Below are 23,306 nucleotides of genomic sequence, written 5' to 3' on the forward strand. Positions count from 1 at the left end.
GTAACCGAGTGTCTCTTGTAACCATGTCTCTTGTATGCAATGTTGTTAACATGGCAGACATAGGAAAACCAACCAAAACATTTTTAATGCCTCTTATAATCGAGTGTCTCTTGTAACAGTGTCTCCTGTAACGAGATTTAACTACTAATATAGTTCGCCATAATATGACAGCGCCCCGATAAAGCGCCGAGACTAGCTGATCTAGGACTCTTGTTTCTGAAAACATTAGATGATGATGATGATACTAGTGGCAGCTTTGAATACTAAGCGCTCCGCTGGATCTTAGCAAACACGGAGAACAATGACGAGCTTGCGTCCGTTTGCTATCACTCATTATGTTCGTGATATAGAAAAGAACATAGGGTGCCCGTGTTAGCACTATTATTGCAAGAATTTCTCCGTTATTTCATGAATTCATAATTTACGAAATTTACAGTGAAAGCTCGTTAATTCGAACCTGAATCATTCAAATTTTTGAATAATTCGAACTACACTACTTAGTCCGACCAAGCTCCATAGAGATCTATGTACAAAAAAGCCCATTAATTCAAACACGAGTTGGTTCCCCAACAGATAATTCGAACAATGCGCTGCTGCATATGGGCGGCTTGGCGCACAACACGTGGCAAAAAAAAAAAAAAAAATCCCTCAGAGAAAGAGTGCCGTAGTTAGAGGCTCCGTGCTTCCAAAACAGGGACAGAAGATGAAACCAGATAGAACCATGGAAGAGTGGGTAAAGCCTAAATGGCGCCATGACAGGCGCGGTGGCGCCGGAGGGTAGGGGTTGGCGGCCGCAGCTGCCTGCTCTCTCATCGTCCACCCTTTCATTCATTGGCTGTCAACGAGAGCAGGTGGTCGGCCATGGTCATGACGTAGGCTTTTAGCATCGTCCGCTTCAAAAGGCGTTTATTGCGTGTGTTAATACACAGCACCCGCCCCAATCGCCTATGGCATGATAAAGCGAACGAACTGAAAACGAGGCTTACACAACCGGACAAGCACTGGCACTCTGCCAAGTTCGCTTCCCCCCTTGCTAGAGCCATCAAAAGAAAGCACATCACTATGTTATCGCTGCGCAGCATCTTGGTGCACTGGCAAGAAATGTGTTGTGGACTGTGACGGTGCAAAACGGAGAGATGCATTAACAGCTGACGCATTTTTTTTTCGAATTCTAAGGTGAAAATTGCGAGTGGGTGGGTTCATTATACAAGTGGGCTCTATACGCGAGTAAATATGGTAAATTTACCGTAATGCAGATGGCTCTTGTCAGTTTTTTGAGGCCATTCGATAATTCGAACATCAGATAATGCAAACTTTTTTCCCGGTCCCGTGAAGCTAGAATTAACGAGTTTTTACTGTACTTTATCTGGGCTGCTAAAACATGGGAATGGATACCGAAATTCGCTACTTAGCGAAATTTGGGCTGTAATTAGGAATTTGTTATATCGAGGTTCGACTGCATATTCCTTCTGCATCATAATTATTCTGGAAGACATCACATGCATTGTGAATCTTACACTTTTTCTACAGCATTTGTTCCCCCCTACTACAGCATGACTTCAATGTGTTTTCCAAAAAAATTTTTCCTTCACTTTTTCTTTTTCCTTTCTTAATACTCTGTTTCCATTTTGCATGCGTGACATACATTCATTTCTTTTCCGATTCTCCCCCTACTTTTATATTTTCCCCCTCTTTTTTATATTTATTTTTTTGCTGTCACCACTCCTGCACTGCTCCCTAAGAATCTACTGCATATGCATTTCTTCCATGTCCCCAAACTGCCTCACGTTTTATCACCCTTTCATTTCTTGCGCTAATCCCAAGCAACCACCAATGTTCACCGGATGTCCATGCTACATCCGAATATCCTTCGCCGAAAACACTTCCGTCAGATGTACATACACAATCCGGTTTCGTACGTTCGTATCCATACATGCGCTGGATGTACGAACTATGTCCACTTTCTAAGTCCACATAAGAGACGAACGTGTACGTTCAAACAATGTACGGGCAACGATATTTGCAGGCTCAATATGGGTGTACGCTTTTTTTGCATTGTGTGTTGTTGTGTTGTGTTGGGTTTAATGGCGCATAAGCAGCTCAGGCTATCATGCGCCAAGCACAAGGTTGTAAATGGCGTACACTATTTATTCTACAGTTTCCGTAAAACATTTGCTTCCTTTAAAAAGCTAAAAACACATGATAGATCGACAAGTCCGCTTTCACCTAAAATCAAAGCTGGATGGAAAGGAATGTGTTCATTATAAAATCGAGTAAAATACTTTTTCCTTAGCATTTCAAATCTTGTGCATGAAAGCAAAACGTGGTTTATGGTGAGTTGCTGTCCGCATTCTTCACACAAAGGTTTGTTTTCTTTTCTCAACAAAAAATTGTGCGTCATATGCGTGTGGCCAATGCGGAGACGGCATAAAATCACTTCTATAAAACGTTCTTGATTGCGACATGATTTCCATTCCCCTAAAGTGGGCTTCACCAACTGCAGTTTATTATTTACCTCCTTACTCCATGATGACTGCCATTCGTCCTTTAGTTTGTTGTGCACCAGCATCATACAGTCTCTGTATGGCATGTCTATGTTCTTTATTCGTTTTCCATGGGCCTGGGCAGCGCAAAAGTCTGCTCTCTCATTGCCTCCAATGCCGACATGACTCGGGACCCAACAAAACGTTATTTTATGTCCTCGAGCAGAGGCTGTTGATATGTTGTGTATGATTTCTCCGAGTAGTGGTACAACTGCATTTTTGTGGTGAAGGGCTGTGAGAACACTTAAGGAGTCTGTGTATATAATACTGTTTGTAATGTTCTCCTTTACTATTTTGCTTACAGCCACTGCCAGAGCATAACATTCAGCTGTAAAAATACTTGCACACTGAGGTAATCTCACAGTTTTTTCCCATTTTCCATGCACTATTGCACTTCCTACGTGTTTTGTTGTCTTGGATCCATCTGTGTAAAATTGTGTGCAATTGTCATACTTTCCTTTAAGAGCTAGAAATTCTTGCAGGATGTGTTCAGGTGGTGTTTTATGTTTAGAAAACTGAGTTAGTGTGAAATCGCACACAACAGGAAGGCTGTACCATGGTGGCAGTGAATTTTGTCTTGATGCAATATTGGGGAGGGCGTTTAGTATTCCTAATTCTTTGCATTTATCCTCAAATCGAAGTAACAAGGGTTTGATTGACTGAGGCCTATTTTTGGACAATATTCTGGAGGCACATTTAGTGACAATGGGGTAGCATATATGTTTTGGTAGGGAGCGTATTTTCAGGATATATGAAAATGTGAGCATGGTCCTTCTAAGTTCTAGGGATGGTTCGTTGGTGTCTACATAAAGGCTTGCGATAGGTGATGTCCTATAAGCACCAGTAGAAAGACGCAAGCCTGAATTATGTACAGGGTCCAAGCGCTTCAAATATGAAGGTCTTGCTGATCCGTATACAATGCAGCCATAGTCTAGGCAAGAGCGAATGACTGTGCGGTAGATGTGTAAAAGGCACGTCCGGTCAGACCCCCAGTGTTTGCGTGAGAGGACTTTGAGTATATTCAGAGATTTGGAAGCTTTCTTTTTCAGGACGTTTATGTGAGGAAGAAAAGAGAGCTTCCTATCAAATGTTAAACCTAGAAATTTGTGTTCGTGTTTTACTGGTAGTGTGATTTCATTTAGGTAGATGGTGGGGTCAGTGTGCAGTCCTCGTCTAAGAGAAAAGAGAACAGCCACAGACTTTTGCGTGGAAAACTTGAAACCATTTTTATCTGCCCATGATGCCAGCTTATTTACAGTTAGCTGAATCTGCCTCTCACATGTAGTTACGTTTGATGATGTGCACGCAATTTGCAAATCGTCTACGTAAACTGAATACATAATGGATTTCGGTATTACTTTAGCTATAGAGTTCATTTTTACTATGAAAAGCGTGGTACTTAAAATGCACCCTTGGGGCACTCCAGTTTCTTGTGTGAAGTTTTTAGAAAGTACGGAACCAAGACGTACTTGGAAGGATCGATTATGTAGAAAGTCAGCTAGACATTTTAGCATCCTGCCGCGAATTCCAAGCTCTCCCAAATCTCGCAGGATCCCAAACCTCCATGTGGTGTCGTAGGCTTTTTCAAGGTCAAAAAAGACGGCAAGGCAGTGTTGCTTATGTAGAAACGCTTCTCGAACTGTATTTTCGAGGCGGACAAGGTGGTCAGTAGTGGAACATGTTTTCCTGAAGCCACACTGGTGAGTGTCAAGCAGTTTTTGGGATTCGAGGACAAACATCAATCTTATATTTAGAATACTTTCAAAGCACTTTGCAAGACAGCTCGTCAGGGCTATTGGCCTGTAACTACCTGGAGAATTTGGAGACTTTCCAGGCTTCAAAAGTGGCACTACAATGGCCTTCTTCCAGGACTCAGGAATTTTTCCGGATATCCAGATTTTGTTAAACAGTTTTAACAATGCTTCTACAGAGGTTTCTGATAAATGGGCTAACATTTCGTAGTGCACATCATCAGGTCCTGGTGCAGTGTGTTTGCCAGCTGACAGTACTCTATGTATTTCTTCTAGTGTAATTAAAGCATTAAAAGGTTCATTCATGCTACCAGTCATTGGGAGTTTTTGTTTTTCAACTGTTGATTTATACTTTAAAAAAGATTGTGTATAGTGCGTAGAGCTTGAAACTGCAGCAAAATATTCTCCCAATATGTCTGCTTGTTCCTCTATACTGGTTTGTGCACCAGAGGTTGTGAAAAATGGAACTGTGAAGGGGGAGTACTTTCCATCTAGTTTATGTACTTTTTCCCACATGTCCTTGGATGTAACTGAGCTGTTGATAGAAGATACATACCTCTGCCATGATTGCTTTTCAGCTGTGCGGCGGATACACCGAGCTTTAGACTTTGCCTTCTTGAAATTTATCAGGTTTTCATGTGTTGGGTAGCGGCGTAAAATTCCCTATGCTTTATTTTGTTCCTTTTTTGCCTTTCTACATTCTTGCGTATACCATGCTTTACGATTTTGTCTCACCACACCGGAAGTCCGTGGAATGGCTAGGTAAGCGGCGGCAATAATACATGCTGTGAAAATTTCATTTAATTTATCCACATCAGAACTGTCCGAAAAGATTTCTTCTAGGGCAGCTTCCTCGCGGAAGAGCGCCCAGTCGGCCAAATTTAGCTTCCAGCGCCGTGGTTTTGTTAGGGTGATTGATGGTGATGATGCTAGGCTGATAATGACTGGAAGATGATCGCTTCCATAGGGGTTGTCAAGGACGTCCCATTTAAAATCGGTAAAAACACTTGGTGAACAAAAAGACAAATCTAGGCAGCTGAATTTGCCAGTGCTTGGAGAGCAGTATGTGTGTTTCCCCGTATTTAACAAACAGACATTGTTGCACAGAATAAAACTTTCTAAAACCTGCCCTCTGACGTCGGTTTGTCTGCTTCCCCAAAAATAGGAGTGAGCATTAAAATCCCCAACTAAAAGATATGGCTCTGGTAGTTGTATTAAAAGAGTTTCTAAGTCATGAAGTGTAACGGTTAGATGAGGATCAATGTAAATGGAGCATATTGTTATGGCTTTAAAATGGAGCACTGTGACTGCAACTGCTTCGTATGTGGTTTTAAGGTCGATTTTTCGGGTTGGAAAACCACCTTGGACCACAATAGCAGTGCCGCCTGAGAGTCTGCTTGGGTTCTGTCGATCGCAACGAAAGACTTGATGCTTTTTAAGGATGTTTTTATTCTGTGGTCCAAGGTTTGTCTCCTGGAGACACAATGCGACTGGGGAAAAAGAACCTAATATATCTGTTATGTCAGTGTAATTGTTTAAAAGTCCACGACAGTTCCAGTGAACTAAAAATGCCATAGTAAAATATTAGTTGAGGATGGTTTAAAAACCTAGGCAGTTGGGTCCTTTGGACCTGTTATTGGGACTTTGTCCCTTCGTTTTCGCTCGAGAGAGCTTTGCCGCCGCTGACGCGGCGGCGAGGAGGGAGATGTGTCCATCACATCCTCAGATGTGTTGGACGTTCGTGCAGAAGGCACGGGTGCACTTGTTTTAGGCCTTGCTCCTTGGGACAAAGCCTTCGGGCCCGCTGACCTGGGGGTCAGCGCAGCCTGTTTTGGGGGTAGTGGAGCAGCACCAGCTACTTCCACCAGGGGCGCGGATGGCACCACCCCAGACTCATTTTTCGTTGCCTGGGTAGGTGCTGAAGACTCCTGTGGTGCCGCGCCCTGCTGCGCCACAGAGGAATAGGAAGGGTGTTGGATTGAATATCGTTTGCGTGCTTCGGTGAACGTGATGTTTTCTGTTACCTTTAGAGTGATTATGTCCTTTTCAGTCTTCCACACCGGACAGCTACGCGAATAAGCAGGATGGTTGCCCTGACAGTTTGCACAGAGATGGGGTTGAGCTTGACAGTCATCGGTTTGGTGCTCATGTGCAGCACACTTTGCACAAGTGAGTCGGCCTCGGCAGCTCTGGGCACCGTGACCGTACTTCTGGCAGTTAAAGCAACGTTGTGGGTTCGGAATGTATGGTCTCAGGTTGAGTTTTGTGTACCCCACCTCCACAGACTCGGGGAGTACGCTCAGTGCAAAGGTAAGGACAAAGTGTTTAGTTTCGATTTCTTTGTTGTCACGTCTTATTTTTATTCGGTATACATTTGTCACGTGTTGCTCTTTCAGCCCTTCCAGCAACTCCTCCTCTGTCATGTACTTTAAATCTTGGTCAGAAAGAACACCGCGAACAGTATTCAAAGAACGATGTGGGCTAATCACAACAGGAATGTCACCAAAGCGCTGACTCCTGAGAGTTTCTCATACTGATGATGATATAAAAGTTCCAACAGCAGGTCTCCATTTGCAAGCTTCTTGATTTTTTAACCCTTGCCTATAGCTTCAGTCAGTGTCTTTGCAACAATGAACGGTGAGGCTTGTCTTGCTGTCTTTTCTGAGTGCTCACTATGAACTACATGAAAGTGTGGGAAGGTGCTCTTCGTTTTCAAAAAGAACTGGGCAGTTTGGTCGGTGCGCCCTCGTTTCGAAGGAGGGCGATCAGTTGAAGAAGAAGAGGAAGCCATAAAAAAGGTATATTGTTCGGCTGCGGTGCCAGCCACCCACCATGGAGCCCAACGAGGGGACGGGACAGGAATTGGCAATCAAGTCCTGCCCACGCCAGCTGTACACCGTAACTATAACCCAATATGGCGTAACTCAGGGTGGTTAGCCACACAAGGTTAACCCTCGCCGCCTGGAAGTAGGAAGAAACGAAGAAAGGTAAGAGAAGACAGGAAAGTTGTAAGAGAGGGGATAGGAAAGTGAAAGATGGAGGGGAGGACAGGAAAAGGCGACTGCCGATTTCCCCCGGGTGGGTCAGCCCGGAGGTGCCGTCTGTGGGAAGCGTGGGCCAAAGTGGTGTGTTGCCTCCGCCGAGGGGCCTTAAAGGTCCAAAACACTCGGCATCGGCTCAACCACCAGGATCCCCTTTTCCCCAGACACGGCGATGCCACGCACGGCTAAGCGTGGGTGCCCGGGGTCCGTGGTATCGCGCAGCACACGCAAACATCTGCTTTAACAGATGCCCCCTGCGGGGGCTTTTTTTGCACTGGAATAATTTTCTGCCGCGCATCAAAACTGTTTTTCTATATTATGTCACTGTTGCATCGATAGGTGGGTGACAATGAGGACTAGATTGTATATTACATTTTTGATGCATTTTATTTTTGCTAAAAAGCAGTTTGAATGGAGTTGCTATTAAAGGCAATGACAAAATATTTAGGTTCTGCATCTGTAGCCTTGGAACAACTGTTTCAAAACTTTCTTGTGCGACAAAAAAAAAAAATATTTGCTTTTATTTTTGCCTACATCTCACAAGTTTCGATTTCATTTCCCGTTTGGATCCAAGCCAAGTTTGTTTTGCAGGAAAGCCAAAGAGGGGTTAGCGCGGCGTGGTGTGTGATCGACGTAGAGTTTGAGTGCACAGCAAATGCCTTTGCAGGCATCCTGTGTTGGAATACCATCGCTTCTGACTTGTTCGAAACCTCAGCAGCTGTCTTCAGTTCGTAGGTAAGCTAACAATATCTCAAATTTCTTCTACTCTAGGTGGCGAGAATGAAGCGGACGGGTGAAGTACGTCTGGAGTCCTCGTGCTCCTAGCAGGAAGGCGTGAAGGTTGTCCGTGACCATCCAGGGCCTGATGATGCAGAACGTATAGCCTCTCTCGGTGCCAAGACCGCGGTGTGCGATTCCCTTTGGAACGCATCCTATGCGAGTTGCCACTGTCTTCTAACCAAACACCACGGATCTAGATTTGAGAGTCAATAAATACTTCTGGCTGTGGGCAGCAGCACCAGCCAGTACCGGATCCACGCAGATGGCAGTACCGTAAAAACCCGCGTATAATACGAGTTTTTTTTCCAACTTTCAGCGTTCCAAATTTCCGCCTCGTATTATTTGCGGATCCCAACCAAAATGTCAAAGTTTTGCGAGAAGTTTTGGTTTCGTTGTTGCCGCGTGGCTACGGCTTGGCTTTGTTATCGATGTGCGGCTACGGCTTGGCTTCGTTGCCCTAACGTGGCCGCACCCCGCAGTGGCCACGACGTCGAGGTGTCGTCTCTTTGTTGTTGAGTCGTCGAGTGCGCACAGCATCAGCGCATGTGCTCTCGTGCAAACCACGGTTCGCGAAAAAGTGCACGCTTTTTTCTTTAAGTGAACGAGCAGGATGCCAGGGTCTCGGAAACAGTACTCGGCTGCTTTTAAGAGAAAGGTGATTTTAGTTGCTGAAAACATCGGCAACAGTGCGGCCGGGAGGCAGTTTGGCGTCACCGAGGGAAGCATTCGCGGATGGCGACGACAGAAAGAAGCCCTTTTCGCGTGCAAGGGAATGCGAAGAAGCTTTCGCGGGCCAAAGAATGGCGCATTCCCGGAAATTGAACTCGCTCTGACGGAGTTCGTACGAGAACAGCGAGCATCGCATCTAGCTGTGAGCGTAGAGCTTATGCAAGCAAAAGCTAGGGAGCTTGCAAGGGAAAAGGGAATTCCGAGCTCCGCCTTCAAAGCAAGCAAGCACTGGATACATCGCTATATGTGCCGTGCTGGATTCTCGCTACGCCGGCGAACCTCGATTTCACAAAAGCTGCCCGAATCCTTCGAAGAGCTGCTGGTGGCTTTTCAGCGCCACGTGATTTCTTTGCGAAAGACCAAAAACTTTCAGCTGGGGCAAATAGGCAATGCTGACCAGACGCCGGTTTACCTGGACATGCCATCGCCCCTCACCGTCCATGAGAAAGGCTCTAAAGTTTGTATCCGGTCTACTGGAAACGAGAAGACGCGGGTTACAGTCATGCTATCGTGCACGGCAGACGGCCGCAAGCTCCCGCCCTATGTCATCTTCAAGCGCAAGACAATGCCGAAAGGTGAGGAGCTGCCGAAGAATGTCATCGTGAGATGCCACGAAAAAGGTTGGATGAACGAGGATCTTGTCCTCGACTGGGTGAAGTCAGTGTGGTGCAAACGGCCCGGTGCACTGTTGTCCTTTCCATCCATCCTCGTGCTGGACGCGTTTCGTTGCCATTTGGCCGACTCGGTGAAAAGGCTGCTAAGCGACTGCCGCACAGAACTTGTTGTGATTCCGGGTGGGATGACCTCACAACTTCAGCCTCTCGACGTTTGTGTCAACAAACCCTTCAAGGACGCAGTCAAGCGATGCTACGCGGAATGGATGCGGTCAGGTGAGCCTGCAGTGACGCCGGCCGGGCGGCTGAAGCGAGCATCGCCAGCCACGCTGTGCAAATGGATTGTGGACGCGTGGGCAAGCATCCCAGAGGAGCTTGTGCGCCGTTCGTTTAAGAAGTGCGGCATCTCAAACGCCCTCGATGGCACAGAAGATGAGTACCTGTGGGATGATTTGTCCGACAAAGAAATTTCCGAGGAAAGCGCTGCTGAAGATGAAAGTGATTGAAGTGTGAGGTCCGATTTCAATAAATGTCTTGTTTTTTCTCTCTCGTATTATATGCGGTAAAAACTTTTTTTTTCCATTTCGCGTCTCCAGAATTTCACCTCGTATTATATTCGGGTTCGTATTATACGCGGGTTTTTACGGTATTCGCCGGCATGGGCTGATACCGGACACTTGGTAACACGGCCAGAATGGCTTCAACGGTGTCGAGACTGCGGCCAGGGGCAGGCCGTAGCAACGGGTCGACTGGCTATCATTCGGTCGCATCTGCTTGCCGTTCCAGCTTTCCTCATCCTTCCCGACCATGCTAGGACGTTCCCCGTAAGCAACGCGCGCTGGTAAGGCTTGCTCGGCATGAGAAATATGCTAGACTAGTGCCATCTGCAACATCCTATAGTGACATCAGCTGTAGTCGCAACAAAACCTATGAAAGGACCACGGGCAAAGGCAAGCAAGCCAAAGAATTCCCAACAAGTCCGGATCGCCACCCTCAACGTTGGATCCCTGACCGGCTGTTCACAAGAACTAGCTGAGCTGTTAAAATGACACCACATCCACACTGCTGCAATCCAAGAGACCAAATGGAAGGGATCCAGGTCGAAAGAGACTGGCGAAGGCTACAAGCTTATCTACCATGGCGAAAGCAACTCAAGAAATGGATAGTTAGTTAGTTATATGTGGTTTTATAGCACATAAGCAACAGTGGCTATCATGTGCCAAACACACAAGGTTAGATAATCTTTCAGATAGGTTAGATAATCTGTCAGAGGTTAGATAGTCTGTCTAAGGTTATGATACTTATATTTGATTTAAAACATTGGTTTTCTTCATAAATGCGCGAACAATAGAAATATTGACAAATGCTTGTCCTCCTAAAAGCAATGCAGGGTGAAATGGAATGTGTTCCTTGTAAAATACAGTAAAATATTTTTTCCTGTTCTCTTCCAGTTGTGTGCATGAGATTAAAATATGATTAACTGTGAGCTCCTGTCCACACATTTCACACACAGGTTTGTCTTTTTTTGTTAGTAGGAAGTTATGGGTGATGTGTGTGTGACCTATGCGTAAGAGATATAGAAAACTCAAGAAATGGAGTCGCCCTCGTGGTATGCTCCGAACTTCGAAACAAAGTCGCTGAGGTATGTACATCGCTACTCCGACCGCATCATGGGCACTTTCATAGACTTTGAGTCTATCAGGATACATGTGTTATCCGCATATGCTCCCCAAACTGGCTGTGATGAATCCGAAAAAGATTCATTCTGGGAACGCCTGTAAGCCTGTTTGATATCACCACCAACTGTCCGCTGGATGACGATGTCATCATCTGCGGTGATTTGAATGGTCACAATGGCAAGAGCCGCGATGGGTACCACCGCTGCCAGGGTGGCAATGGTTTCGACGAACGCAATTCAGACTCTGTCTCATCTGTCTCACTCTCTGCGAAAAAAAGAGCTGACTGATAAATGCTGTTGAGCGTATCAAGTGATCGAAACTAATTCAGCACTCGAACCGATTGTATGCTTCTGTTGACTACCCTCTAATATGCAATAACCGGTATGAGGCTTGGCAGGCTTTCTACGCATCAGTTATCTCCCCAGCCAAAAGCCTGCTTGGCACATGTAAACTGGGAGCGAGCTACTGCAACAAGTTATCGTGGCTATGGAACGAGGATGTGAAGGAAAATGTCACTGCAAAAAAGGCAACTCACAACCGTTGGAGAGATGAACAGACAGAGGCCAACCTCGAGAACCACCGTTAAGCTAAGAACAACTCCAAGTGTGCAGTAGCCATCGCCAGAAGCAATCACTATAACAAGCTGATAATCAAGCTGATGAAAAATGGCTTTATCGTTTCACTGAGCACCGAGCAAGAGTGGCCAAAGACATAGAGCCTCACTAATTGTGCATCAAAGATCAAGATGGCTCACAGCTGACCAATTGCCGGCTGATATTCAAAAGGTGGCATGAACACTTTAATCTCATTTCAAATGAAGAATTTCCCCACCCGTCTATTCTCAAGAGCCTCCCGGTCTACAATCCCACCGATGCTATCTTGGAGACTGAAGTCAAAGTAGCTATCCCTGCTATGAAATTGAATAAAGCGATAAGATCGGACGATATCCCAGCAGTTTTGGAAATCTATGAGAGACACCAACAAGCCCTGGCGTGCAGTGGCTCACGAGCTTGTGAATGGATGCCCACAATGTGGCAAAAAAGCATCACTGTAGCCGTATATAAAAATAAAGGGGATCCTACTACAGTAGAATCTCGTTGATACGATTCCCACGGGCTCCGACAATAAAAGTGTATTATCTGAAAATCGTATTATCCAAAACGGACTCCAAAAGATCGCGAATAATACATACTTGGCACAGAACTTGCTTTTATTAAAGCACGTTAAAATAATCTGTCACTTTGCGTTGCACTTTTTGCTTTTCGAGATCCTGCAGAAAGCTTTTTTGGAACTCGTAGAAACGAGTAGCAGTTTCCTCACTCAGCTCCGCAGACGCGACAAAGCCACGAAGCCCGTCCAAAGCTTGGAGTGCACCGTCAGTATTTAATGGCCGACGATCGCCGCTGCAATCTCCGGCGTCTTGGTTGTCATCGTCGTTGCTCTCCTCTTCAGCGGTAACATCTGCAATAATGTCTTGGACGGTGCGCAATTCGCATGTCGCCAGTTGGTCGTCCGCCGACACAAACTCTTCCGGCGACACGCTGACATCGAGGTCACCCCAGTCCGGGATGTCAATCTCTGCGCTGTCAGCTCCATGTTCCTCCGTATCGCCAGATGCACAAAAAAAGCCACACTTCTTGAAGCAGTTGGCGATGGTGTCGGGTTTGACGCGATCTCATGACATCGCTAGAAAATGAATGGCATCAAGAAGATCCACCTTCAAGCTGGCATCTTTCCGGTCAATCTTGGCCAAAAAGCGTCTGACCAACAAGCTCCTAAAATGAAATTTCACATTTCTAATGATTCCTGCATCTAGGGGCTGCAAGTGGCTGGTGCAGTTGGGCGGCAGGAAAATTACTCTGACGTTTTGCAGCCACGAAGTATCGACAGGGTGCGCGGCACAATTGTCGAGAAATAGAAGAATTCTACGGTTCTCGGCACGCATCCGGGCATCCAGATGGGTGAGGAGCTCTGTGAAAAGGGCTCCGGTCATCCATGCCTTCCTATTCGCTTTGTAAACGACAGGAAGGCGTGGGTTACGCGAGAAGCAGCGTGGCTTCCAGAACTTGCCAATGATGGTAGGCTTGAGCTTCTCGGTTCCATCAGCATTGCAGCACAACAATACGGTGACTCTTTCTTTGCTTTTTTTTCCACCTTGACACGTCTCACCTTTCATACTGAGACTTTTCTCGGGCTGGAGGTTGATGAACAACCCAGCTTCATCTGCTTGAACACGTCCCTTGGCTGGTATTGAGCAATCACCGCCGGCAGAGTCGAAAGCCAGTTGGAGACCTGATCTTGGTCGGCAGACTTCCCTTCGCCGCAAACGGTTTTATACGACAGGCCATGTCGTGTTTTAAAACGATGGAGCCACCCGCCCGAAGCTTTAAAATCTTCAATGCCCAACGAGAGTGCAATCTCATCAGCTTTCTCGCGAACAACTGTCCCGTCCACGTTCACGCCCGCCGGCCTTACTTCCCTGAACCACGCCAGTAGAACCTCTTCCATCTTGCCATGCTGGGCGCCCCTTGTTTGCTTCACGCCGGCGCCGAAGACTTGAATGTTTTTCCGAATTTCTTCTCACTTGCCGACGATCGTGTTCAGCGTGGAGACAGGCAAACAAAGTTCGCGTGCCAGGTCGACATGTTTCTTCTGCGGATTGTCGTCGACATTTACGAGAATATCAAGTTTTTCTTTCAGCGATAACGCTTTACGCTTCCTAGACATGGTGAAGCGCACGGGTGAAACGCGGCACCAAAACAAAAACGATAAGTGCGAAGTGCAAGCTGAACGCTCGGAAAACCAAAATGGCAACGAGAAATGGCAAACACAAAGCCAACAAAGCCTACAGCATCGTCAATGCATGCGCCAATCGCTGCTTCTTGGTCACGTGATTTTACCGTGATTACTATGTCTTAGGATAGATGGCGCTAAAAACCTTCGGTGCGCTTCGGCGCTTTTGTTCACGGCCGGTCTCGAGGGAGAGCGCTCTCTCCCTCGAGACCGGCCGTAATTTGTTGTGCGAGCTTGGGAAAATGGCTCCCAGAGGCCGCCACACTGCTGCAGACGCTGTGCTGAGGCACGGCCGGACTCGAGCCGAGCCGAGCCGAGCCAGGCCAAGCCTCGAGCATACGAAGCGCATGTCGTCGCGTGTTCAGTCCGCCGTGCCTGTAGTTTCGCTCGATGCGATAATTTCAGTAGCTCTGCCCACCCGCTGCAAAGGACTGGCTCTGATGTTATCATCATAGTTGGAGAGATGTGATTCCTACACGTGTCTAGCAAAGGTCATGTCCAACATCGAAAATCGGCCACGAGCACTAGGGGAGTTAGACCACTGCAGCTACTGTCAGATCCCGCTAGGACACTTTTGCTGCCTCCTGGCGCGAAAATCGAAACTGCGCGAGATTTACGGAAGACGTTTCCACGATCGTATTATCCAAACCGACGTGGAAATACGATCGTATTAGCCGTACAAAAATGCATTACCTCTATAGGGCATCGGCCGGGAACGAAAAAAAAAACGTATTATGCCGAAAAGCGTATTTAGCCGAATCGTGTCAACGAGATTTCACTGTAACTGTAGAAACTATCAACCCATCCGCCTCCTGTCCCACACGATGAAGATTTTCGAGAGGATCCTTGACGCTTGAACTTGGGAGATTGTCAGCATACGACCAAACCAATGCGGGTTTATGCGCGACACTGGTACGACCGACGTTATTTTCGCTGCCCGTCAGCTGATGGAACGACACCGAGAATTGAAACGCAAGCCCCTTCACGTATCCTTTCTTGATCTGGAAAAAATGTTCGAGAGAGTCCCCCCACAGACTGATTCGACTGGCACTGCGCCTTCATGGTGTCCCCGAGTCGCTCATGCGCCTTTTCATGGTAATGTACGATACCACTGGTAGTCGCGTGAGATGCCCAGCTAGACTCTCAGACAGCTTCCCGATCACTGTTGGTGTCCAGCAGGGCTCTGCACTGTCCCCTCTGATATTTGCCCTGGTGATGGACACCACTACTTGTGACCTACAGAGGGACATGCCATGAACATTGCTATATGCGGACAACGTTATGCTCGCATCATGTACAGTGGTTTTCAAAAATACACGGCCCATGGCTTCAGTACGCGGAGCGGCTGCCGGGCCGCACCGCGGCGCTGCTATCTTTGCTCGGCGCTCGGCGTGAGGGTGCCATATGTGACGATAGCTATCTCCCTCCCTCTCGCGCTGTCAAGTAACACGCCTTCTGAACACTTAGTGCGGCGTTCGTCTGTTTGTTTCGCCGCTGCCGCTCGCTACGAAAGAGGGCGTCTGGACACTGGATGTTCGCAGGATCTTCGGATCATCTGGAGGAGTGTGCGGGCAGGTCTGCCTTCTCCCCGCAATATTTGCATTTGGGCCTCCAGATGACGCAAATACAGTGCCAACAATTGAGGAGTGGGAGGATGCCCTATCCAGCTCTGGACTAGAGGCCCAACGAGCCCTCGTGACACGGGCGTGGATAGCAGCGGCAGCCGCTGGAGTCCTGACTAGGGACCCCCCCCCTACACACCCCCCTCCCCTATCTCTACTCAATAAAGTTTTTCACTCACTCACTCAGCATCGCCGGTCTCGGCGCTGACTACGTGGGAGATTGGCACGCGTTTGCAAATACTGGCGCCCTGCTACCTTGCTCCAACATACGTTCATAGGGGGGCGTGCATCGAGACGCGAAAAACGAGTTCCGTGGCTCTCTCGCCGCGCTGTTATGCGGACTTATGTCCACGAAGCGCTAAGATGCCGCGCTCTGCAGTGGCGAGATCTTGCTTCTCAGTCCGCTTCTCTTGTGCAGTTGTGGCGAAACTCAGTATGACTTTTCTAGAAAATATTACTCTCCTCAATGCAAACTCTTCGAAAGAAGAAATACCAAGTCTAATGGGAACAAGTGTTCTACCATTAGTATACTTGCACTGGACAAATCGGAGATCTTAAACATCTACTGTGAATTATCTCAGTGTGAATAAATTTGAACATTATGCTACATTTAATGATATATCATTAGATAGCTTACGTCAAGTACAATTACACTGTACTAACTATTGGTACTAATGAGTTGTCACTAATTTATAAATTGCGAATAAATATTTTGCTACACCTTCAAGTCATAAATTGTTGGATAGTAATTGAGCTGGACTAGCTAATAGTACTTTTCAAATAATTAACGCCCTCTTTTTAATTGTCACTATATATATAATATGCATGGTTGGAAAACTTATATAAAGTATTATATCATGTAAATAATGGGAGGCGTTAATTAATTATCACTAATTTGTTAATTGTGAATAAATATATATATATTACACTGCAACCTCAAGTTACATATCATTGGATAGCTTATGTCGAGTATCATTGCACACAACTAATATTATGGGTTAATTATTTATTGCTAATTTGTTATCGCCATAGACATAGTTCGCCACAATACACCAGATTTAGCCTAATTCAGAGCAAGATACTGTAATCCTTACTGATCTTTCGTGATAGTGGGGTAAAATTATACACAACATAGACTATTCAAATATATATAACTTGAACATTTAGCATGGCACTCAATGTTCAATTGCAATGAACAATTTAGCGATAATTAAGTAACACCCATTATCAATTCTGTGCAATAATACTCGGCATAAGCTATCCAATGATATATAAATTCAGGTTGTAGCTTAACATATATATTTAATCGCAATTAACAAATTAGCCCCAAATAATTAACCCCTAATATTAGTTCTGTGCAATAATACTCGATATAAGCTATTTAATGATACGTAACTTGAGGTACTGGTGCAACATATATATTTAATCGCAATTAACAAATTAGCTATAATAGTTTAGCGCCTACAATCATTATTTGCTACAATTTTTCATACAAGTTTTCCAATCATGCATGACGTCATGGTGTAGCATATTTCATACTTAGTTGCAAATAACAAAAGAGCGATGGTTAATGAAAAGTACAACTAGCTAGTCCAGTGCATTTATACTCTGTATAGCTATCCAACAATTCATGACTTGAAGGTATAGCGAAATATTTAATCGCGAACTACAAATTAGTGACAACTCATTAATACAAACAATTAGTACAATGTTATCATACTTTACAAGCTATCCAGTGATATATCATTAAATGCAGCATGATGTTCAAATTTATTCCCCCTGACATAATTCACAGTAGACGTTTAAGGTCTCCGATTTGTCAAGTGCAACTATACTAGACAAAATGGCCAATGGTAGAACATTTGTTCCCATTAAACTTGGTATTATTTCTTGTTTCGAAGAGTTTGCATTGAGGAGAGCAGACTTTTTTAAAAACGTCATACTGAGTTTCGCCACAACTACACAAGAGAAGTGGGCTGAGTAGCAAGGCCTCGCCAGTGCAGAGCGCGGAATCTGAATGCTCCGTGGACATAGGTCCGATAACAGCGCGGCAAGAGAGAGGCACGACACTCGTTTTTCGCGTCTCGATGCACGTACGGCGATGAACGTATGTTGGAGGAAGGTAGCGGACCACCAATATTTGCAAACGCGCGCCGAGACCGGTGATGCAAATATCCAGAGTCCAGACGCCCTCTTTCGTAGCGAGCGGCAGCGGCGAAACCATGAGGAAGAAAGGCGAAACGGACGAACGCCGCACATAGAGTTCCGAAGGCGTGTTACTTCACAGCGCGAGAGGGAGGGAGAAAGCTGTCGTCACATAGGGCACCCTCGTACCGAGCGCCGGGCAGAGATAGCAGCGCCGCGGTGCGGCCCGGCAGCCGCTCCGCGGGTTGAAGCCGTGGGCCGTGTATTTTTGAAAACCACTGTACACTGCAAGACCTGCAGGAGTGGACGCAGGTGTGATCGACTTGCCACATAAAGGCTGAGATTAAATCTCAAGGAGACTGAGTACCTGGAAACGAGCCCGAAGCCAGGCATCATCTACGTCAACGGCTGCCCACTGCCAAAGAATGCCTGCTTCCGATACCTTGGATCCCACCAGCATACCAATGAATCCATGAGCTGCGACGTCAGAATGCGCATCAGCGGAGCGTGGCTGAAATGGCATGAAATGTCGGGAGTGCTTTGTGATCGTAGCCTTCCCAGACTACTATGATCAAAGATTTACAAAACAGTTGTATGTCCAGTAGCGTTATACTCCACGGAATGCTGGCCATCCACCGTGGCCGCCGAGAACAAGTTGCAGAGTGCGGAGATGAAAATGCTCTGCTAGATGGATGGCTCCACCCTGGTGGATCGGCAATGCAACGAGGACATTCAATGTCGATGGGGTGTTGGGCCGATTTTTGATAAAATGCGGGAAAGTCGCCTGCGCTGGTACGGACACGTCCGCCCTGCGAGCGATGAAACCGTGGCAGCAACTGCTTTCAACTTTAAATGCTTGCCTAACCCAATTTGCACCATTCAGGCGCCTGGAACCGCGTTCTGTGCCCTCGGAAACAACCCAGAAGGAAGCGTGCAGCGTAGCAATACAGTATTTCAATGCACAGGCATTTTGATAGGCAAAAAGTGGCTTTGCAAATTTATTGTCAATCTTCTCTAAAGTGCCTTTTGACCCAACTGTCCTGCTTGCAGAAAGCGTAGCACGGCAATGGCTTGATGGATTTTTATGAGATTTGTTGCATTATATTCTGCGGTAATTTCTTTTGCAGGGACATTCCCATATATCCAAAATATGGTGTCATTCTTTTACTTTTTAGCTATTTTGAAATGGTGACACCGAGCACATTATGCAAGCATGGATGTAATGTTCTGTGTAAAAAAATGTCAAGCTCATAAAAATATTTGGGGAATGTCACTGCATAAACCATTCATATGGCTAAAATATAAGACCAACTATGGGCTCCTACCACGTTTTTTTGTCACGTCAGGCTTTCTGTAAGTTTGGTAAACAGTGATGCAAATATAAAATTTTAATGCTAAAACTACTGGAAATATCTTAATGAAACTTTGTAATTGGCCATCACCGAGTGCATCGGGGCAGGGCATATCCGTGCGACTGCGCGATTGCATGAGCCGAGCTTTCTGTGCGTCTGGAGACATCCGTTCGTTGGAGCCATACAGCGTCAAAGCATAAGTGCAATATCCTTGTCGCTTTCATCACCGCTTCCGTTTCTTTGCCTTTCGGACGGACCGCACGGTGCGCTGATACTTTTCGAGAAGAGCTTTGCCAACCCGGTCCTCGCTTTGTCTGATTTGCCGCCGATCGCTTTTTTTTCTGGATAGGAGGCTTGCGTTCGTGCTTCCCGCACGCATACTTCGTCCTATACTTCTGCACCGTGCCGCTGCATCGCTGGCACACAAACGAAGCCTCGCGTAACCGTGGGGGTGATGAAAAATGCAGAACGGCAGCCGCGGATTCACTAACTACTGAGCAGTTGACAAAAGCGTGTGCGAATGAGGCGGGAGCAAATGCCGCGAGCAATGGCGTGCTTTCCTGCAGCCACTCAGAGAGCGTGCTGAGCGCCACGTGACTGGCGTAACCAATCAGCGCCTAGAAGTAGCTCTGCGAAGCCTTTGTGTTTTTTACTTTAGTGCGTTTACATTTTGTCGTAGACATGAGGCTTTGACGAGAGGACTACTGCGGTGAAACAGGCTTTCCAGTGGTACTAAAATTTTGGCAATCGGCGCCCCGGCCGCGGAGTCATTAGCTCGGAAATCGACCATTTTCGCAGACATTTCGCCCAATTTTTTGCTACCAGAGGTCACGAAAACAACTTTTAGGCTCACTTTGAGGCTGTTTACAGCGGAATTTTTTTGCAATGTGATTGAACAGGCCTTGTAGATTCCGAATCTGATCTTGTCTAAAATTTGATTTTTCGCGAAATTTTCGCGATTTGATCTACAGGTTCAGTGGCCGGGTCTCTCAACCACTGAGCCACCAATGCGGACGCTTTTAGTTGTTATAACCAAATGTGAACACTAACTCTTCCCAGCTAACAGGGATGTTTTTCCAGGTGGCGAGCCAGTGCAATCCAAGCCGCCAGCCAATGGAGAGGGCAAGGAGGACACGTGCTCACTCAGCGCAGGAAGTGAAACAATAGACTTGGTGTTGGACTCAGAGTGAGCAAGACCACCTGTTGTAACCTTCCATCTTGTGTAGCTAAAATTTAAAATAAACACAACTGATTTGGTTACCCTGAAGAGTTAAACCTCTGCCATTTTTTTTTTCCTTTTAGGACCACCAGTTCCCACTTCAGAGAAACCCATTTCAGTGAAACATTCATTTATTCCGTACCCTACTCCCCTCCTCTACTTTTCTTCGTCACGAACAAAAGCGTATATAGACCCCGATAATGACGAGTGTTCTGCAGTCTGCAGCAGACATCCATAACTTGCCGTTCCTTTCCCATATGCTGCCGCTCCTCACCTGTTTGATGCCGGGAGTGCCCTTGCTGCTGTTGAGACGGTCGAGCTCACTGTCCACCACCACGTTGACAGCCACCTGCAGCGCATGCCAGGCCATGTGCATCTTGGTCTCCAGATCCTTGCCCACCAGCTTGCTCACCAGTTGCTGCACAAACATAGCCGTGGGTAAGAAGCAAAGCCAAATATCTGCGCTCCAGTTGGAACAACTCATCCATCAAGGTCTGGTGACAAGGGGAAGGGGCAATGGCACTGCATCACTAGGTTCTGTGCTGCCCCCCCTGTTCTGCCATGTGAACCAGCAGCTAATTCTAATGCAAAAACAGCTACCGAAAGCACCACCACTTGGGAGCCAAGGAGCAAAGAACATAAATTGAACAACACCTACACTCTGTCAAAACTGCAAATCGCCATCATCTTATTTGTGCATTACATGCAACACAAGTTGCAACATGCAGCAACCAACCAGAGCTGGTTCAGTGGTCCACACCAGGCAGCAGCCACTCGGAATCCGCCTTTTGCACAAGGATGCGGTGCCACCATACAAGAGCCATTAGGAGAAAAACTGGGTGGATTAGCAGACAACACTCACACAGTGCATAACGCTACACTGATGCAAAGAAAAAGTACAGTGGAAGATGAATGTAGGACAAGTAACCAACAAAGGCATATTCTATGTAAGTATGTGATCACAACCACAACTAAAAAGAAAAACCGGGCTGAAGTGAGTGGTGTAACTTGAGAAACATAGTGCGGGAACAAAGGAGGAAAATGACAAGAAAGGGCAAGCATCAACTTTTAACACAGCAGTTACTGCCGATCAACAGCACATACAGTACAACCTCGATATAACGAATACGCATATAACGAATTATTGAATATAGCGAACTCTACCGAAATATTTTTGTCAAACACATGTATTTTTAACTTCCCATAGCGAACGTGGTTTGGCATAAAACGGATATTACGAACTTCGCGACGCCAAGCACTACCTCACTTTGATAGCAGGAGGCAGGCTTCGTTACACTACATGTGTGTTATGCGGCGCAGCAAACGTTCAAGATTACCTCGCAGGCGCTGACAGCGCCACAGATGCCACGACGGCATTGGGAGTTAACAGCCGAAGAAATCTATGGCCTCCGAGATTACCCCCGCGCGCCTGTTTGTGCGCACGGAAGTGATCTCAGAGGCCATAAGAAATCGTTCGCATCTCACAATCGCCGACAGCGCCGCTTCAGCAGCGACGGCAGCGGCACGATCGAATGTTGTTTTTTGCCTTTTTGTATGGAGGAAGGAAACAACTTGCTCTTTTGATTTTTGCGCCATTCGCGTTTTTTGGTTTTAGTGTTAGCAGCGGCGTGGCCATCGAAAGCCGGTTGTGGGCCGTCGTAGCGTTCGGCGGAGGCTGCTTCGGTCGCCATGCCGAGTGTGGTGCGCGGGTGTGCGTAGTGCTGTGATGGCGGTGAACGTGAAAAAAAGAGCAGAACTGACGTTAAAGACCAAGCTCAAGATAAAGGCAGTTTACAAGAAGAGACTGATTGACACTCTTCTCGTGAAGCTTCTTATGAAGCAGGACTTGAAGATCGACTTGCTGGGAGCATTAAAGTGGCATGGGACAGCATGAAAGGCGAAACGATTGCCAACTGCTTTCGGCACGCAGCTTTTGTTCCAGCAGAGGCCCGCGCATCAAGTGACGATGGGGACGAAGCAGAAGCAGAGCTCCGCGAGCTCGATGAGGTGACATGCCCACAACAATGACTGTAGAGGACTTTGTAGGCGGCAACGACATCGCGGCGACCACGGCTGTACTGACGGACGCCGAAATCGCTGTGGAAGTTTCTGAACATCCCGCAGACGAAGCTCAGGCTGACCGTGCAAATGAAGAGAACATTCCGACTTCACAAGAAGCGCTTGCTGCATTGGATTTACTGCGCCGCCACTACAGTGCTATTGAGAGCAGTGGGTTTACCCTTGTTGAGCGTTTTCAAACTGTGGAACAGGGCGTGATACGGAACGCGATCAACACAAAAAAGCAGGCCGCGATAATGCAGTTCTTTGCGCGTAAATAAACGGACGTGACCCAAGAAGGCACCCTCCAAGTTGCTGTGCCTTCTCTGATTGAATTTTGCTGCTCTTGCATGGATTTTCTACGAAATTTTATATTACGAATTATGGATAGAGCGAACTATTTTCCGATTTTTTAACTGTTCGTTATAATGAGGTTTCACTGTATACACATGCAAGTGCTGAAGCTGAGAAGGACATAAAAACTGCTGACAAACTGCCACATGCCGGTACGGCATGAAATCAAGCTTCTTTTTCTTTGCTGATAATACCACAGATGGCCTACCGATGCACTAATCTCCCGCAGGTGCCATCTTAGGAGCTTCCATAATTTCTCTAGTCAGGTTATTGCAATGTTGACACAAAGGAAGACTAGGTGGTTTTGAATTGAGTTTTTTGCAATGGGCAGCCAGATGGCCGTCTGTGTCAATGTTACAAACTCTTCTGCTGTGCTCTTGAAGAAACACATTCAAACATCTGCTAGTTTAGAATGTGTAGTGCCTTCCACAGGAGAGTGCAATTTAGTGCCCCTCCTGCAGGGCATGTAGGCATCTCTATGTTTAATTGTGCACTCCAGTTTCTGCCTTCACAGAGGGCAACTCTTTTTGCACCACCTTCCCGCCAGAATGTTGCTCTACCTTCCTTATATTGCAGGAAACCGTAAGCAAACAGGGAATCATAGCTATCTTTATTTTCTTTCTTTT

General features: G+C 46.5%; 1 protein-coding gene across 1 annotated transcript in view; it reads right to left on the bottom strand.

Moving 5' to 3' along the window:
• Polr1A (RNA polymerase I subunit RpI1) overlaps positions 1–23,306 on the bottom strand; it is a 234,120-nt gene that overhangs the window by 173,612 nt on the left and 37,202 nt on the right. The window contains exon 6 of the mRNA XM_084576213.1: positions 20,543–20,686. Within this exon, the coding sequence (XP_084432339.1) occupies positions 20,543–20,686 (144 nt within the window). The remainder of the gene's footprint in view (positions 1–20,542; positions 20,687–23,306) is intronic.

Source organism: Amblyomma maculatum, chromosome 8, assembly GCF_055883805.1.
Source record: "Amblyomma maculatum isolate TAMU_Amacu chromosome 8, ASM5588380v1, whole genome shotgun sequence".
NCBI lineage: Eukaryota > Metazoa > Arthropoda > Arachnida > Ixodida > Ixodidae > Amblyomma > Amblyomma maculatum.